At 49.5% G+C, this 19,124-nt stretch overlaps 1 protein-coding gene across 1 annotated transcript in view; it reads left to right on the top strand.

Annotated features, from left to right (window-relative positions):
- Positions 1–19,124, top strand: part of CACNA1C (calcium voltage-gated channel subunit alpha1 C) — a 669,515-nt gene that overhangs the window by 575,066 nt on the left and 75,325 nt on the right. The window contains exon 30 of the mRNA XM_054168007.1: positions 1,384–1,494. Coding sequence (XP_054023982.1) covers positions 1,384–1,494 — 111 coding nt within the window. The remainder of the gene's footprint in view (positions 1–1,383; positions 1,495–19,124) is intronic.

Genomic DNA, 19,124 nt, shown 5'->3' with positions numbered 1-19,124 from the left:
CTCCTCTAGCTTGGATCCATTCCCCCCAAGTCCTATCACTCCCTGACACCCTCAAAAGTCCCTCCCCAGCTTTCTTGTAGCCCCCTTCAGATCCTGGAAGGCCGTAAGAAGGTCTCCTTGGAGCTTTCTCCTCTCCAGACTGCACAACCCCAATTCTCTCACCCTGTCCTCATAGGAGAGGTGCTCCAGCCCTCTGATCATCAACATGAACTGATCTTGCAGCATGAACTGGAAGATGACCTTAGAATAAGGCAATGCAATCAGTCTTAAGTATAATGATCTGGAAATAAGGACATGGAGAATGAGGTGGCAACATTTGCAGAAGATACTACTTGAATTAATCAATGGAAGACAGAGAGTAGCTTCATAAGGTCTTAATAAAGTTAAGTGAAGGAGCAGCATGATTGCAAATTGAATTCTGAGCTGACAAATGCAAGATCATGCATATTGGAAAGTTCTGATTGGAGCTGCTCATGTGCTTTGCAGAATCCTGAGTTAAATGTAATTGCCTGGGGAGTGGCTTGGTGTCATTCTGAACAGCTCAGGGAGAGCCCTGTTCACTGTGCAGGAGCAATCAAACAACAACAAAAGAGCAACCCCTGTGCTAGGGAAGTGTGAGCTGACAAACACCCGCCGAGACTGTCTCGGACCGTGATGTGATTTCACAGTGAGCCCTCAGCTGGAGTTAGAAATGCAGTGGAGGCAGCCCCCAGTCCAAAAGATGTTGTAAAGAATAGAGGAGATCTAGAGCCAGGTGGCAAAAAATGTCTAAAGGTATGGAAATGGTTATGTTTAACAGGAGATGAGAGATGGGGCTGGAACACCTCTGCTATGAGGACAGGCTGAGGGAACTGGGATTGTTCAGCCTGGAGAAGAGAAGACTCCAGGGGGACCTTACAACTGCCTTCCAGTGCCTGAAGGCATCCTACAGGAAGGCTGCAGAGGGACTTTTTACAAGAGTGCCCACCCATAGGATAAGGGGAAATGGACTGAAGTTGAAGAATAGGTTTCGATTGGATTTTAGGAAGACATTCTTCACTACCAGGGTGGCAAGGCTCTGCAATGGATTGTCCAGAGAGGCTGTGGATACCTCCTCCCTGGAGATGTTCAAGGCCAGGCTGGATGGGGCCTTGAGTCACCTGGGCTAGTTGAGAGGTGTCCCTGCCCACAGCAGGGATTAGATGATCTCTGAGGTCTTTTCCAGCCTAAGCCCTTCTATGGTTCTATGATATGACTCTATGAACTCTGAATTGAAACAACTGGAGTGTGCTGGGGGCTTTCTGTAGAGGAGCTCGAGAGAAAGGGGGAGCAGGAGGGCTCTGTGGATCTCTAACTGGCTGCTGTGTCCATTCCTCATGCTGCTGCTGGGCTGCTGTTTTTCAGCACTACGGTCAGAGCTGCATGTTCAAGGAAGCCATGAATATCCTCAACATGCTCTTCACTGGCCTCTTCACTGTTGAAATGGTCCTGAAATTGATTGCCTTCAAACCCAAGGTAGGTGCTGGAGATGTAGAGTTACCTGGCTGCTGTGTGTGTGTGTGTGTGTGTGTGCATGTGTGTGGGGCAGCTGTGAGGAGAAGGAGGAGGTGAAACTTTCTGATCTATTACCCCACCAAAAACTGAGCTGGGCAGTTGCTCTCTGGATTGGAGTCTCAGGATGTTTAATAACTTTTTCATTGGAGAGTAGACAAACCAAAAGAAACCCCCCCCAAAAAAACACCAAAACAAAACAAAGCAAAAGCAAAACAAAACCAAAACAAAGCAAAGCAAAGCAAAACCAAACCCAAGCAAAACCAATAACAACAACCTAAAAAACCACACCACAAAAACCCAACCAAGCCAAACCAAAAATAACCAAACCACACAAAAACCAAACAAACCCCAAACAAACAAGCAAAACCCAAGCCAAACACCTACCTACTAATAGAGAAGGTTCCCAGCTCTCTGTTTTCATCAAGTGAAATAGTGATGCTGTGTTAAGACTGGAACCTTTGCCATTCTGAATGTTATCCTGATGCTCTCTCTGTCTTGTCTTAAATCAATTATAAATAGCATCCTGTGATTAGCCTCCTGGCCCAAGTGAAGTTAATCAAGCATGACTCACTTTGAGTGAGGAGCTTTGGGAAACATGTAGTTATTTATTTTAGTCCTTTATTTATTTATTCCTTCCTTTCTTGCTTTCTTTCTTTCTCTGTTTTCTCCTGGGAGGCTTCCATCTCAATGGTAGTTTGAATTGCTTTAGGTTGGACTTTAAGGCTTCACTGATCACATTCAGCACCCCCCAAGCTGGTCCTAGCTGCAAGTACTGTCCTGCCTACTGGGCTTTGTCACACTGCTAGGATAAGTGCTATAGCTGCTGCAGTGTGGGCTGTGGTTATCACCTGCAGGCTCTTCCAACTTCTCTGACCTCCCTGAATTTGACATTGCACAAGTCTGTCTTCTTTGTGGCTTCAATTCGGGAGGAAAGGAGTCCAGAGAGCCAAACACGGGCACCTCATGGCCCCTCATGTAGTCAGTGGTACCTTGGCACTTGAGGTTGGACCTTGAAGGGGACCCTTGACACACTGGAGTTGTCCAATAGTGTCTGAAGCATCATTTGACATTGGTAAAGGTTCAGAACAATCATGTCTCATGATTGTCCTTCACATCAAACATTCAAGGGATGCCTGAACTTAAGAGCTCCTCCCAGTTCCTCCCTATGATGTTCCTCAGCTACTGAGTTCAGTCCCTTTCTCTTGTTACTTCTGGTTTGACTCAGCCTCTCCCTCCTTCTCCCACATTTTCTGGTGTTTCTTCTCAGACAAGCCACAGTTTCTTCACCTTTTTTCCTGAAGCAAGCCTCACTCTCCTACCTGGGATGTAGTTCTCTTGGAAGTTAGGAGCATCCTTGTGCAGTCCTGGTGAAGAGTTGATTTCCTTGTTTTTACTGGGGTCTCATTTACTGTCTTGGGAAATTTATCATCATCTGTTTCAGGAAGTCTCTGCCTTTCAGCACTGAGGTGTCTCATCATGTCTACTAGCAAGCAGCTCTTCTGTCACTGTGTAAAGATGCCACCTGCACACTGGGTACCCAGAAATGTATCTCCAGGCTTCATAACGTCCTCTGATTGCTTGGTTCTACTTTACAGGAGATCCCTAACTTGGAGAACTTTTGGTTCTCAGCAGGATTTGTTTTGAGTGTTTAGAGAAAAGGTTAAGCCAGGTCAAATACTGAGCTCTGCACATGCACAGGGTAGGCTTTATCTGGCATGGTGGCCTCCAGCAGTAAGGAATTGACTTTGATGATCCTGGAAGTGCTTTCTGCTTTATGGGTCTTACTTTCCTGTGTTCAAATCTCCTTTTCAAATCTTACTGCAGAGCAAAATATTAAATAGACTCAACCAAGAGTAAAGATCTCTCCTCCAGCTAGCCAAACACTGCAACAGACTGCCCAAGGAGATTGTGGGGTCTCCAGAACTGGAGGCTTTAAGATTGAGTCAGAGGAGTTAGGAACTGGCTGAAGGGTCGAGCCCAGAGAGTGGTGGTGAATGGTGCCACATCCAGCTGGCAGCCAGGCACCAGTGGTGTCCCCCAGGGATCAGTGCTGGGCCCCATCCTCATTAACATCTTTATTGATGATCTGGATGAGGGGATTGAGTCAGTCATCAGCAAGTTTGCAGATGACACCAAGCTGGGAGCAGATGTTGGTCAGTTAGAGGGCTGAAGGGCTCTGCAGAGGGACCTCGACCGACTGGACAGATGGGCAGAGTCCAACAGGATGGCATTCAACAGGTCCAAGTGCCAGGGGCTGCACTTTGGCCACAGCAACCCCATGCAGAGCTACAGGCTGGGGTCAGAGTGGCTGAGAGCTGCCTAACAGAGAGGGACCTGGGGGTGCTGATTGACAGCTGCCTAAACATGAGCCAGCAGTGTGCCCAGGTGGCCAAGAAGGCCAATGGCATCCTGGCCTGCATCAGGAATAGTGTGGCCAGCAGGAGCAGGGAAGTCATTGTGCCCTGTACTCTGCATTGGTTAGGCCACACCTTGAGTACTGTGTCCAGTTCTGGGCCCCTCAGTTTAGGAAGGACATTGAGACACTTGAAGGTGTCCAGAGAAGGGCAACAAGGCTGGGGAGAGGCCTTGAGCACAGCCCTGTGAGGAGAGGCTGAGAGAGCTGGGGTTGCTTAGCCTGGAGAAGAGGAGGCTCAGGGGTGACCTCATTGCCCTCTACAACTACCTGAAAGGTGGTTGTAGCCAGGTGGGGGTTGGTCTCTTCTCCCAGGCAACCAGCACCAGAACAAGGGGACACAGTCTCAAGCTGTGCCAGGGGAGGTTTAGACTCAAGGTGAGGAAAAAGTTCTTCACTGAGCGAGTCGTTCGTCATTGGGATGTGCTGCCCAGGGAGGTGGTGGAGTCACCATCCCTGGAGGTGTTCAAGAGGGGATTGGATGTGGCACTTGGTGCCATGGTCTAGTCATGAGGTCTTTTGAGACAGGTTGGACTCGATGATCCTTGGGGTCTCTTCCAGCCTTAGTTATACTGTGAGACTGTGATACTGACCCTTTCATCAGAAACAGTTTAGGAATGCATGACCTGCCTTGAGCCAGGGGAATGGACTAGACCATCCCACGAGCTCGCTCTCAGCCCAAGCTTCCATGAGTCTAGAGTTTCCAAACTAAATACCCAGCTACTGCACTGCAGTAAAAGTGAGAATATAGAATACAGAAAGACCTTTTCCCTGAGATCAGAATAGTAGAAGTCTTCCCAAGTAAGAGACAGAAAACAGTCTCAGGTTGGCTCCTGCCCATCCTGAAAGAGCAGCTAGCAAAGAGAATGAATCTGTTTCCAGTCCTAGTACTGCTCCTGCATGCCAGAAGCAGTACCAACTACCAAGCTGCTCTTTTAAATACCTTCAGGAAAACAAAGATTTCTTCTTCAAATGGAGCCACAGGATTTGCAGGGAAGAGGAAGAAGAATGAAGTTGTGAAAACAAGGACTAGAGCAAAAAGACTTGCCCCCAGCTGAAACATTTCAGTCCATTTTGAAAGGGGGTTCAGTGTTTTCCCAGAGTCACAGCAGCTCAGGGCTTGCATGAAGGAGATGTTGATGATTTTTAGGGCAGTTTTAAACCTGCCAAAGTTCCTCACTGCTCTTGTTCTCATCTGCCTCATCGTCCTCCTCCTCATTCTCATCATCCTCCTCTTCCTTGTCTTCTTCCACTTCATCATCTCATCCTCTTTCTCTCCCTCGGGGCTGCACTTCAGTTCCTCCAGCTTGTTCTCCAGGGTATTCTGCTCCATGCTCTCAGCCTGGGGCTTCTGTTGGGCCATGTTGAGGCTCTAGATCAGCCCTGCAGCCTTGGTGGAGCCCTGGGGACTCTCCAGGGACACCAAGTGAGTGCAGATGGACCAATGGATGGACAGATGGAGGGCCAAGGCTGCAGGAGGTGTGAGGAGTTAGTTCAGTAGCTGTGTGGCTCTGCCTGGTGCCTACCTACCATGGTGGCAGCATCTGACCCTGGAAGCTCAAGCACCCAAATCTTGTCTGGGTCAGGACAGTCCCCTGACACTCCCTGCCATCCAACACCACCCAAGCAGGCACTCAGGAGTCCTACCCATGTACCCCACACATATCCCAAGGCAGGAGTCACCTGAGGTCTCAGTCCTTGGGGGTCAGCATCCCTGGAGGTGTTTAAGAGCAGCCTGGATGAGGCACTCAGTGCCATGGTCTGGTTGATTAGATAGGGTTGGGTGATCGGTTGGACTTGATGATCTTGGAGGTCTCTTCCAACCTGGTTAATTCTGTGATTCTGTGTGGTTCTGTGCTATTCACACTGGATTGTGTTGAGAACTGGTTGGCTGACTCAGGTTTGGAGCCATCACCATTCCTTGTGTCTGTTCAGTACAAGGGTTTGGCCGTCAGCCTTCATTCCTTGTGCCGTATAGGCTCAACCTGCTCTCCAAAGAAGGAAACCTCCCCCAGTTGACCACTTGAACTGATGTGGGCCAGCACTGGGGGGGCACAATCTACTTCTCTTTAGCTTGCATATTGAGATGGAAGCTAAACTTGCCTCCAATACATTCTGATGTGATTCTCCCAGCACAGAGAAAGGTGTTACCTCAGCTTTCTACTTAGCCAGGCCTTGTGTCATCCCACTCAAGGTATAAAAACAAACTACATCTGCACAAAAACCATCTTCAAGAGTCCACAAGAAGTTCCTTGTCACCTGGGTGAACATCACAGGGGCACAGCCATCATCCTCTCCCCTCTAACCAAGTTGCCCAGACAAAGAAATTGGATGCTGAGTGATGTTAGTGTTTCCCAGGTGCGAAGGGGCAAGATATCTCTGCTGAAGGCAGATTTGTCTGCCATTTCCTGAGCAATAAAACTCAAGCTCTTTTGTCTGGCTTTGAATTTGTGCCCAGACATCACCGTTTCCTGTCTGAAGAGTAGGATCTGTGAGTGACAAGAAGGCAGCAGGAAGCTTGGTTGGCTGCAGGTGTTGTGTCCTTGCCTTAGCCACAAGCCCCAGCAGAATCTGACAAAGCTGAGCTGGGCGCAACAGTGAAGCTGGCAAAATTCACTCTGTTTTGTGCACTCTTCCCCCTGCCAACAAATCACAGAAACATTCAGGTTGGAAAAGAGCCTCAGGATCACCAAGTCTAACCCAGAACCCTACTCTACAAGGCTCACCCCTAAACATCTGAACTACCTTGAAGCACAGCCAGGCTTGGGGACTCCACCACCTCCCTGGGCAGCACATTCCAATCCCTGACCACTCTTGCTGGGAACAAATTTTCCTAATGTCCAGTCTAAACCTACCCAGTCCCAGCTTGAGGCCATTCCCCATTGTTCTGTCACTAATCATCCAGCTTCGTGGTGCTTAATCCAATAGTGGATGCTGCAGCTACCCTCCAACTGCAACAAGCAGTACAGGAACTGCCTTGTAACTGAAGCGGTCACCGCAGAGCGCTCCTTCCACAGCTGTTTCCTTAAAGGCACCTTGGAGTGACTGGTCTGCAGCAGACCCAGAGGATCCTGGGACTCTCCATCTGTGGAAGGTGGAACAAGCTGCTGTTTGTTTTTACCTTTACCAGAGGGAACTGGGACAGACCTCTGAAGTGATCAGAGCTGCTGTGATCTTCCTCCAGAAGGCATCACAGGGATGTGCCCATGTGGGGAAGCTTTGGGGGAAGTCTAATATCACAGAACCACAGAATGTTAGGGGCTGGAAGGGACCTCCAAAGCTCATCCAGTCCAACCCCGCTGCCAGAGCAGGAGCACCTAGAGCAGGTGACACAGGAACACATCCAGGCAGCTCTTGAATGTCTCCAGAGAGTTCCTGCTGCAGACAGTGGTGTGAGGATCACTATGCTGTGAAATAATGGAATGCACTGCAGTGACAGCTGTGTTTTATATGCATAGCAACAGGAAAAGTGGCAGTTTCTGACTGACTGAAGGGATTTTTTTGCTGTATCCAGGTTTTGCTGCTTTGCTTCCATTCTGGGAGGCAACATGTCCTTAGTTGCTACTCTTGATAGTAAAGGTGAAAGAAGCAAACAGAGACAGTGGCACAGACATTAGGCAGGAGCATTTTTGTGTCTGAGCATGGGTGCTCCAGCCCTGCAACCAGTTCTCTTGGGGAGGCCACACCTCGAGGGTTGTGTCCAGTTCTGGGCACCTCAATCCAAGAGAGATGTGGAGGTGCTGGAGCCAGGGCAGAGCAGGGCAAGGAAGCTGGGAAGGGCCTGGAGAAGAAATCTGATGGAGAGTGACTGAAGGAGCTGGGGATGGTTAGTGGGAAACAGAGGAGGCTGAGGGGAGACCTCCTGGCTCTCTACAGCTGCCTGAAAGGAGGTTGTGGAGAGCTTGGTGCTGGTCTCTTCTCCCAGGTAATTAGTGATAGAACAAGAGGGAACAGCCTCAAGCTGCAGCAGGGCAGGGTTAGACTGGGCAGTAGGAAGAATTTGTTGCCATCAAGAGTGGTCAGGCCTTGGAATGTGCTGCCCAGGGAGGTGGTGGAGTCCCCAAGCCTGGATGTATTTAAAGTTGGCTTGGATGTGGTGCTTGGGGATATGGTTTAGGGGTAAACCTTCTAGAGTAGGGTTCTGAGTTGGATTTGGTGATCCTGAGGGGCTTTTCCAACCTGGATGCTTCTGTGATTCCATGATTCTTTAAGAGCAAGGATCAGCTGATTGCAAGGCCAGATATAGGAATGAGAAGGCAAGTCTGAGTCAGGGCTCATCCCCTAATCCTTACAGAATGTATGTGAAGAGGGTAGAAGGAAAAGGCTTTCTTAACTAAGCATGCTATCAATACTGACATTGATTACTTTCAGCATCAAGTCCCTTTGGTACCTGTCCCTTTTATTCACCATCTGTGAGCAGTGTTTTGGTTTGTTCAGTCTCCAGGGAGGCTCTAGAGAGGAGCAGCAGCCACAGGCCAGGCAGGGCCACAGCCAGCCTCCAACAGCTCCCATGTTGCTGTGTGGCACATTCTTTGGAGGAGAGGATCAGTTATCCCAGGATTTTTGCAGGATGAATCTGAGTGCTCTTTGAGACATCTCACCTGTGTCTGATGTGCTCTTGACAGGAGGCTGTGCCAGCAGTGGTCAAGAGAGCTTTGGGATGATTAGGGCTGCTGATAAAGAAAGCATCCACTACATGCCCTGCATCTCCTTACAGAGTATTAATGTGCTGCTGTGGAGTAAAAGCCCCTGATGAGCTGGAGTGCTTGTCTTGGCTGGTGCTCATCAACTGATTCAAGCCTGGTTACTTCAGAAGCAGGCAAGCTGAAAGTAGTGGTGTTGAGCCAAGGCCCTTTGCTGCTTTGTTTTTCTAACTTGGTCAATTCTCCAGCCAGTCTGGGGAGCTCTTTGCCAGTTCCTGCATGCACCAAGCTGCTACTGCTTCACACTTTTTGCAGAGAAAATGACTCCAGGGGATGAGAGGCACTGTGCTGTGCTGTTCTGTCTGCTGTGCTCACAGCTACCATTCTCCTGGGCTTCTCGAAGAGGAAATCCTCCCAAGCAACAGTCCATGAAGGAGCAGCTGCTCTACCAAACCTGCCTGGGGTTTATCTTTTCAACTCAAAGACAGCAACTTAAAATTCCTATTCATATGAAGCTGTGCCATCTGTCAGTTTGCTTGCTAATATGGGGATGGGTATTCCTCCAGGAATTTCAGATCTTTCTAGCTCCTTGGCTGCTTTACTGATGGACCACATTTACAATCATAGAATCACAGAATGGTCTGAGCTGGAAGGGACCTCCAAAGGTCATCCACTTCAACCCCCTCAGCAGGGACATCCTCAACTTGCCCAGAGCCCTGTCCAGCCTCACCTTGAATATCTCCAGGGAAGGGCCCTCAACCCTGGGCAACCTGTGCCCGTGTTCCACCACCCTTGTGGTGCAGAGCTTGTTCCTAACATCCAATCTCAATCTGCTCTGCTCTGGTTTGAAGCCACTGCCCCTTGTCTTGTCACTTTTTCTTTCAGGAAACATTTCATCTATCCCCTTGTTAGCTAGGACAGGGGTAGGAATCTGAGAGAGAGGAATTTTCTACAGCTGTTCCAATCACCTCAGACTAGGAAATACACCTGAGTGGAATTACTCCCATGAGTAAAGCCAAGGCCATATCCATATGTTGTGTCCAATGCACATCTCTGTGTGAGAACGGAGTCTTGGGGATTCCCTCCACGGGATTATGACTACCAGAGAAGCTGCAGATCACATCTATTCTGTTTACCAGGTGCTGTCAGCACCTTTCTTTCCTGGGTGTTTATGGATGTTACTTGCAAAGCAACCTGAAACAAAGCCATCTGTCCTGCCTCAGACAGTCAGCTTGGCCCTCATTGATCACCACTGCTTTACTCTCAAGCCTTGCCATTCGTTAATGCCATTTTTATGTAGCAGAGCTCAGTCTCCTGTGCACTGTCTCAAACAAGTTTTGCATTCAGTACAGGGCATACAATCCCATGTGAGCCCTAGGCATATATTCCCATGTGAGCCCTAGGTATACAATCCCATGTGATCCCAGGGTATATAATCCCATGTGATCCCAAGGCATACAATCCCTGTGATCCCAAGGCAGATAATCCCATGTGATCCCAAGGCATACAATCCCATGTGATCCCAGGCAGAGCTCTGACCCCTATGAGCAGCACAAGTCATGAGTGTCACCCATGGTCATTTCTCAATCTCCTTTTCCCAAGGGATTTGCATTCCTCTGTGTTTCTTTCTCCTGTGATGAATTTGTTCTTCTTTTGTCCTCTTGAAGCTCCTCTCCATCAGCATTTGCCATGTAGCTGATGCATCAGTGCCTCTCCTCCAACCTGCAAAATGACTCCTGTGGGTTTTTTCCCTTTTTACTACCCCAATTCTGGTACATTTATGCCTGCATGAGCCAGCAGTGTGCCCAGGTGACCAAGAAGGCCAACGGCATCCTGGCCTGCATCAGGAACAGTGTGGCCAGCAGGAGCAGGGAGGTCATTCTGCCCTGGACTCAGCACTGGTTAGGCCACACCTTGAGTCCTGTGTCCAGTTCTGGGCCCCTCAGTTTAGCAAAGATGTTGAGTTGCTGGAAGGTGTCCAGAGAAGGGCAACAAAGCTGGGGAGGGGTCTGGAGCACAGCCCTGTGAGGAGAGGCTGAGGGAGCTGGGGTTGCTTAGCCTGGAGAAGAGGAGGCTCAGGGGAGACCTTCTTGCTGTCTACAACTCCCTGAAGGGAGGTTGTAGCCAGGTGGGAGTTGGTCTCTTCTCCCAGGCAACCAGTGACAGAACAAGAGGACACAGTCTCAAGCTGTGCCAAGGAGGTTTAGGATGGATGTTAGGAAGAAGTTCTTCCCAGCAAGAGAGATTGGCCATTGGGATGTGCTGCCCAGGGAGGTGGTGGAGTCACCATCCCTGGAGGTGTTTAGGAAGAGCCTGGATGAGGCACTTGGTGCCATGGTTTAGTTGATTAGATGGTGTTGGATGATAGGTTGGACTTGATGATCTGAAAGGTCTTTTCCAAACCTTATTGATTCTATTCTATTCTATTCTATTCTACTCTATTCTATTCTATTCTATTCTATTCTATTCTATTCTATTCTATTCTATTCTATTCTAAACTGGTTATTGTGTTAGGAAATGACATATCCACTGCCAAGTCATCATCTGTCTGAGGTCTAAAAGGCTGAATCATAGAATCTTAGAACTGTCAGGGACCTTAAGGCTCATCCAGTTCCAACCCCCTGCCATGGCCAGGGACACCTCACACCACAGCAGGTTGCTCACAGCCACATCCAGCCTGGCTGCAAACACCTCCAGGGTTGAGGCTTCCACCACCTCCCTGGGCAACCTGTGCCAGGCTCTCACCACCCTCATGGGGAAGAACTTCTTCCTAACATCCAATCTAAATCTCCGCTCCTTCACCTTGGATTCATCCCCCCCCCAGTCCTATCACTCCCTGACACCCTAAGAAGTCACTCCCCAGCTTTCTTTTAGCAACCTTCAGATGCTAGAAGGCCACAAGGTCTCCTCAGAGCCTTCTCTTCTCCAGAGTGACCAACCCCAACTCTTTATCATGCATCTGACTTTTGTAGGGTCTTGGAAGCTTTAGTTTTGGTTGAGGTTTTGGTTGAGGGATTGCAGGGAAGTAAGCATTCTGCTGTGAACTGCTCTAATCCTTATAAAATCAAGCCTTCTGCTGGAAATGGAGATAGCTCACAAACCACTGCAATGCCCATTGCTTATGCCAGCCAGCCTGTCTCTAGAAGATTCTGCCTTCCTTCCAGTGAGCATCTACCACCCCTGCAGCAACTGTGTCAGAGCACAGGGCATCCAGAGCCAGGGAAGGTATCCCAAACCCAGCCTGGATTCAGAATGCTCCTTCACCCATTACTTGCCACTGTCTCATCTCCCTACAGCAGTAAGCAGCTCTTCCCACTGAAAGGTGTGTCACTTCCATCCCTACAACTGAGTTTGCTTTCTTTGGCATCACTTGCCTGTGGTCAGCCCAGCTGTAGAAGCTGCACTGTCTCCAAGAGCAAAGCCTATCCTTTTGCTCTGTCCCTGGGAGGGTTTCATGTTGCTGGTTTGGTTATTGCCTTCAAGAGCCATTTGCTGGATCTCATCAAGACCTGCTTTTTCTTTGAGTTAAGCATGTACAGCTTCTTCCTAGTGGAATTTGACAGCAGATTCTCATGGGATGTATTTCCAGATGAATATTCTGTTCAGACCTAGCAACCCATCACATCCACTTTTCAGTCTTTCCAGTAAGATTGTTGCTGATTTTTGGTTCTCTTTGCTGAGAACAGGTCTGGTTTCTGACTACAGGGCAGCAACTGCTAAATGATCGCCATGTAATGGTTTTTCTAGGCTGGCACAGGCTGCCCAGGGGGGTTGTGGAGTCTCCCTCTCTGGAGATATTCCAAACCCACCTGACTGTGTTCCTGTGTGACCTGCTTTAGGTTCTCCTGCTCTGGCAGAGGGGTTGGACTGGGTGAGCTTTTGAGGTCCTTTCCAGCCCCTGGCATTCTGTGATGCTGTGATTCTATGTCATTAAGTGTTCATGAGAAAGAGGGCCCAGCTCTTCAAAGGGTGTTACTGTGCTGCAACAAGCCTGTAGGACAGTCAGGAATGTTTCTCTTACTGTTCTAAGTGGACAGCAGAATTCATCAGAGAGCTTTCTGTTATTCTGCTTCCATTCCAAGCATTTATACCAGGAAGGCCTTAGGCACTACTGTTCTGAAGCACTGTTCACTCTCCCTTCAAAGGCAGCTAAGAGCAATCCAGACCAAAAGTGACATCAGGGTTGGCTACTTGAATCCTCCAGTTTCAGGGTGGTTTGTCAGTATCATTTCCTCAGGCCTTCTCAGCATTTTGCCTTCAAAATACAATCTTTGCCACCTCTAAGGGATTCTGCCATAATAAGTACTTCCATCTTGTCCTTGCCATGCTTTATTTCCCAGTCTTTGGGGCCACGGCATTGCTCCTCAAGCCTTCCAGGAGGCTGAGTGCTTGTATGCTACTAGCCACTTGAGAGTAAATGGAATAGAGAGGCATCAGCTACCACCATGTAGGTGGGCATGGAGGGCCTCATGGGACCACCCAGTTCACCTGAATGAACTAGGTGGCAAGAGCTGGAAATGGGGATTCCTTGGTTCAGGTGGCTTGGGCTCCTTGATTCAGGTGGCTTGGGTTCCTGGTTCTGGTGGCTTGGGTTCCTGGTTCAGGTGGCTTGGGGCCCTTGGTTCAGGTGGCTTGGGCTCCTTGGTTCAGGTGGCTTGGGGCCCTTGGTTCAGGTGGCTTGGGGCCCTTGGTTCAGGTGGCTTGGGCTCCTTGGTTCAGGTGGCTTGGGGCCCTTGGTTCAGGTGGCTTGGGGCCCTTGGTTCAGGTGACTTGGGCTCCTTGGTTCAGGTGGCTTGGGCTCCTTGGTTCAGGTGGCTTGGGCTCCTTGGTTCAGGTGGCTTGGGGCCCTTGGTTCAGGTGACTTGGGCTCCTTGGTTCAGGTGGCTTGGGCTTCTTGGTTCAGGTGGCTTGGGCTCCTTGGTTCAGGTGGCTTGGGCTCCTTGGTTCCGGTGGCTTGGGCTCCTCGGTTCAGGTGGCTTGGGGCCCTTGGTTCAGGTGGCTTGGGGCCCTTGGTTCAGGTGGCTTGGGCTCCTTGGTTCAGGTGGCTTGGGGCCCTTGGTTCAGGTGGCTTGGGGCCCTTGGTTCAGGTGGCTTGGGCTCCTTGGTTCAGGTGGCTTGGGCTCCTTGGTTCAGGTGGCTTAGGGCCCTTGGTTCCGGTGGCCTGGGGCCCTTGGTTCAGGTGGCTTGGGCTCCTTGGTTCAGGTGGCTTGGGGCCCTTGGTTCAGGTGGCTTGGGCTCCTTGGTTCCGGTGGCTTGGGCTCCTTGGTTCAGGCAGTGTGTTGGTTTTTTCCATTTTTGTCTGTGAGGAACATATTTCTCCAGTAATAGCACAGGTGAGACCTGTAGTTTCCTTTGGAACTAACAGGCTCTCACTCCAAAATCAGCGGGTGGCCACCTTTGGACCACTAACGAGGTACCACAGCTTTATACCAGTGACCTACAGATAAACACTGGGGGTCCTTTTCCAGATCCCAGGGCCGTTCAAGTCTTCCAGCTCCTTTGTTTCTGTCAAGTGTAGTGTCCAGGATGTCCAGGAGGCCCTCAGGCCCCAAGAGACACCTGCTTCCCCAGCCTCCTCCTTGTGAGAGAGAGCACGAAGCAATGGGGGGAGAGGCTAAAGGAAATTGTGGCAGTTACTAAGCACCTGTCTGGGTCTACAAGTTGGGCTTGGCCTTGGGGGTTTTTTTGTATGGAATAAGCAGAGAGAGGCAGGAGCCTTCTACAAACTGGCCAGACCTTGGGAGCAGTCTGGGGAGCTGAAAACTCCTCTTTCTCAACCCACTGTGTGCACCAAGCTTTGATGGAGCACAGGCAGGCTTTGTGCAGTTCCCTGCAGCCGTGACTCGTGGCAGCACCCAGTTGGTGAGCTGCAGGGAGTCTGTGTCTAAGAATTAATCCATCAATGGATGAGAGCTGAGAGATAGTATGCAAATGGATGCTGTTTCCCTGCAGCCTGCCAGGAGCTCCAAGCAGCTGCATCCTCCACTTTATTCCTTCTCTATTAGGTTCTCCTAATTTCCTTGATTGCTGCTATGGCTAAATGGTATCTTAGCATGAGCAGAATTTGCATCTGACACAAATCCCCAGTTGGTGGCAGGAGCTATTGTAGCTTTGTGAGAGCATTCAGGATTTGTTCATTGAAATCTGCTGTGAGAGGATATGCCAAGAGTCACAGCACTGTGCAAGTGTTGTTGGATTCCATTCTGTTTCCCAATGAAACTCTCTCTGCTTTGCAAAAATACTTTCACAGGGAAAGCCTCTCTTAATGAAGTCTGAGAGCTTGACTCTTGCAGCTCCACACAGCCTGCAGCGTTTTCAGAAATGAAACTAGCAGTTCATCTCATCTTGCAAATCCCCAGCAAAATCAGCTGTGGTGTCCTTTGCAACCAGCAAACAAAAATCTGCTAAGAAATCCCACTGAACTTCAGATTATCAGCCCCTTTGGCTCCTTCCTGCATCACAGAATCACAGCGTACTAGGGGTTGGAAGGGACCTCTGGAGAGCTTGCAGCCCAACCCCCCCTACCAGAGCAGGAGCATAGAATCCAGCACAGCTCACACAGGAACACATCCAGACAGGGATGGAAAAGCTTCAGAGAAGAAGACTCCACAACCTCTCTGGGCAGCCTCTTCCAGGGCTCTGGGACCCTTACAGTGAAGAAGTTCTTCCTCATGTTGAGGTGGAACCTCCTGTGCTGGAGTTACCATCCATTGCCCCTTGTCCTATCCCAGGGCACAAGTGAGCAGAGGCTGTCCCTCTGTCCCTGTCCCTTCCTTCCTGACCCCCAGCCCTCAGCTATTGATAGACATTGATCAGATCCCTTCTCAGTCTTCTCCTCTCCAGACTAAACAGCCCCAGGGCTCTCAGCCTTTCCTCATCAGGCAGTGCTTCAGTCCCTTCATCATCCTTGTAGCCTTCTGTTGGACTCTCTCCAGCAGATCCCTGTCCCTCTGGAACTGGGGAGCCCAGAACTGGATGCAATATTCCAGGTGAGGCCTCACCTGGGCAGAGCAGAGGGGGAGGAGAACCTCCCTGGATCTGCTGGACAGAATGCAGCCCAGGACCCCATTGGCCTTCTTGGCCACCAGGGCACATTGCTGTCCCGTGGATAGCTTCTTGTCCACCATATATACCTTTGCCAGCTGATTAAGACTGCTCTTTGTCATTTTAACATGCAGGTTGATTTCAGAGAAGTGGTGGTAAGGTTCTCCTGTAGTTTGCTTTTCTTTTAGGCTGTGAGCCTACCTGGATGTCTTAGTTTCTTGTTGATGCTTCATTTCTGTGTTCCTACATAGATGTGTGCATGCCTTTCCCTTTTTTCCTATGACATTGCAGCACCTTCTCCCACTGGGGACCATCTGGGCTACATTCAAGTGCCACTTAGTGAATAGCCCTGACCCTTGCTGTGCTCTTCATCCTTTAGAGACTTTTCCCTGGGGAGGGTTTGTTCATTTTCTGTCAGCCACCTTGTAAGAGCTGGAGATTAAAACTTGGGCGTAAGCCAAAGAAATGACTGCACATCAAGTAACAGACAAGTGGCCCTGCAGCTCCCACAGGGCTGGATGCTCAAAACCCAGCTGGCACCATGACTCAACATCACCCTTCCTCTGAGGATTTCTGTGCTTCAGTGTAGATGCATGGCTCTCTGGCCACCAAATGTTCTTATTGTGGGCCTGGGTGACTCTGAGCTCTGACCTTCAGACGGGCTCCAGTGGGCTGTTTTCCCTGCTGGTAATGAGGCTTCTTAGACACTACAAGTAGGCTCTCATAGTCACAAAACGTAGAAGAAGGTGTCTCCAGAGATGTGACTGGCTCCACGAGCACCTAAACACACCCTGGCTTCCTTGGTAGCTAATCTCAGCAGCTGGGAAACCTGAGAATGATTGGCTTTGCTCATTCTGAAACGCTACGGTGTCTGCTCCCCTCACACCAATGAGATTCCATTCCAGTCAGCCACTGCATATTTGTGCTCAGCCTTTCATGAGCTCATTAATTATCTGATGGTACATTGTCCTTTGCCCTCTTTGGGCAAATAAAGAACAAAAAATGGGGATAAAAATGTACTTTCATGGTGGGGCTATTTCATGTTTCCTGAATATTCAGTCCAATCCTCCTAGTCTCTTTCTGTCCTCCTTTCTCCACAAAAGCTTCATGGATCTCCAAAGACATCCCACAAGTGAGGGTGACTACTATCCCCCAGGAAGCCCCTGAGGCTGCCATTATGTGGCATGCAGTTATCCAGCTACATCAGGGTCAAGCATCTCCCTTTAAGGGTAAAATCTGGTATTACGCTCCGAATTCCTGCGCTGCACAAACAAGCAGCACCATCCATCCCTTCCCAGTCAGACCTCCAGCCCCCTGGGAAAAGTACACAGAACTTTCTGGTGGGAAAAAATGGTTTGGAAATACAACCTCTTTATTAGAGTGAAAGCTCTTCCTTCAATCAGCTTGTCTTTCATCAGCCACCCTGCTACACTCCAGTGAGGAATGTGGCTTGAAGAGGTACTTTGAGGTCACAAGAGACAAGTCAGCCCCCAAAGGGTGTGGTTCACTCTCAATGTGTGCTCATAGTTCCTGGCAAGATGATGAGGTCTGGTCCAAAGCTAGTTAACCACATTGCCATTTGTAGGTAAATGTCTCTGAGGAAGGTGGCTCTTTACAGAGGGATTCCATTGCCTTGCACACAAATGAAGCTTCTATGTTCTCTGTTTTCTCTGAGCTCTCTTACTGTGAATAATATCTTCCTGTTTTTCACCCTTCTGTTTGAAACATGGAGGGAACAGGTGAGGAGGAAAGGAAGGTTGTAAAAATCCCTGTGTTTCCTTAATTCAACATTGGCACATTGGATGTGGGGTTGAGTAAAACTCCATTCATAGCCCTGGTTCCTTGCTGTCACTCCTCTAAGAGGTACAGGAGGAAGAGAAGAGCTCTCCAAGGCCACCTTACAGCCACGCAGTCACAGGCCGTGGTAATGCTCTTTCTGTCATCCCAGAGCCATCCAGCCCATTACCTTCAAGCAAGGAGCTGGCTGATGAGGCTCAGCAGAGCATCCTGGGAGAAAGAGCTTGCAGTGTAAATCTGAAGCAACACCACCAAAGTTAGCAGAGTGACTTCTGTTACGCTGTGGTACCCCAGAGGGCCAAAGCAAGCATTTGTGAGGGCGATGAGAAAGGGACCTTTCCTTTCCAGGCCTGGATCTTCCCTGAGATGTGCTGACTGTGGCAGTGCAGGGCCATTGCTTGCAGCCAGGCTCTATGACTGCACCTGGAAGCAAGATTTAGTTCCCTGGCTTCAGTGGTCAATCATCTGAGGGCAGATCTGATGCTGCTTGTCCCCTGGGTTTTGCAGCAGCCCCAGCAAATGCTGCTTGACAGCAAGGGTGGCTGTTGGGCTCTGGGTAAGAAGCCGTTCAGTAAAACAAACAAAACAAAGAGATTCTGAATTTGGTTCCACCAGAAACATTCCTTGCAGTGTGATGCAAAAAACAGTTGCCACAGATGTAAAAATCAGTCATCATTTTCATGGGCAAAACCTCAACAACATCTTTTGGATCTTCGCCCTTGCAGCTGCCCAAAAGCCAGCTCTGAGGGGTTTGGAGTTTGGGTTGCTGCTGTCATCCTTAATACTCCCTGAGCTCTGCAATTGGAGAGGGCAAGGGCAGGCAGCCATGCTGTTAAACGCATGTGAGCAGTGCCATCACCTTCAGCAGGGCTCTGCACATCCACAGGGGCAGGAGGATTTGGTCTGTCGTCTTTCTACTCCATTCTCTTTGTTCCTGCAAGCATACTGCCTGCCAAGGTCACCCCAGGCCGCCCAGGCGCTTCTCCCAACTTGGTACGAGCTGTATCTGTCCTTTATTTATTCAGAATGCATTTGCCTCTGCAATTTAATCTGCTCTTCCCTCCCTCCCCTTCCTCTTGGTGAAGTCTAATTACAGTTTTATTCCAGGTCCATCTGGTTGCTAATGGTGCTGGACATCACTGCTGAGCTCCTTCTAATATCTGTTGTGTATTTTCTAGGCTTGGACGCTGAATAATAATAATAATAATCATAACAATATTCTCTGGATTTGCTTTTGCTCCTGTTTCCTCCCTTCCTGTTGTAGCTAATTGTGTAGTAATGGGATGATTACTACTCCCAGTGTAGATCTGCTAAGGGTAGCCCTGCTACAGGCTGCAGAATAAGGGTTGGGGATTTTTTTTCCGGGTTTCAAGGAGGAGATTTCCAAATCCACTCTCCCAGCTCCCGTCACTGATGTGGGGTGAGCTGGGCAGAGGCTTTCTCTGTTTCTCTTCTCTTTTTTTCTCCCTTGCCCCAAGCATAATGCAGTTTCTAACTGTGAGTCTCAAGGCATCCTGGAGGCAGTGTTTCAGCATTCAGAAAGACACTTTTCTGCCAGTGCCTGCTCTGTGTGAGGGCTGAACTTCAAGGTTCCCAAACCTGAAGGCTTGTAAACCTGCAATCCCACTGCCAGTGCTGGGATTCTTTGGCTTTTTTGATTCCTTTCCTCCTTTTTTTGCTTTCTGCAGCACTGC

Source organism: Dryobates pubescens, chromosome 15, assembly GCF_014839835.1.
Source record: "Dryobates pubescens isolate bDryPub1 chromosome 15, bDryPub1.pri, whole genome shotgun sequence".
NCBI classification, from domain to species: Eukaryota; Metazoa; Chordata; class Aves; order Piciformes; family Picidae; genus Dryobates; species Dryobates pubescens.
Note: the sequence above shows the minus strand (reverse complement) of the source record. Positions and strands in the feature narration are given on the sequence as shown.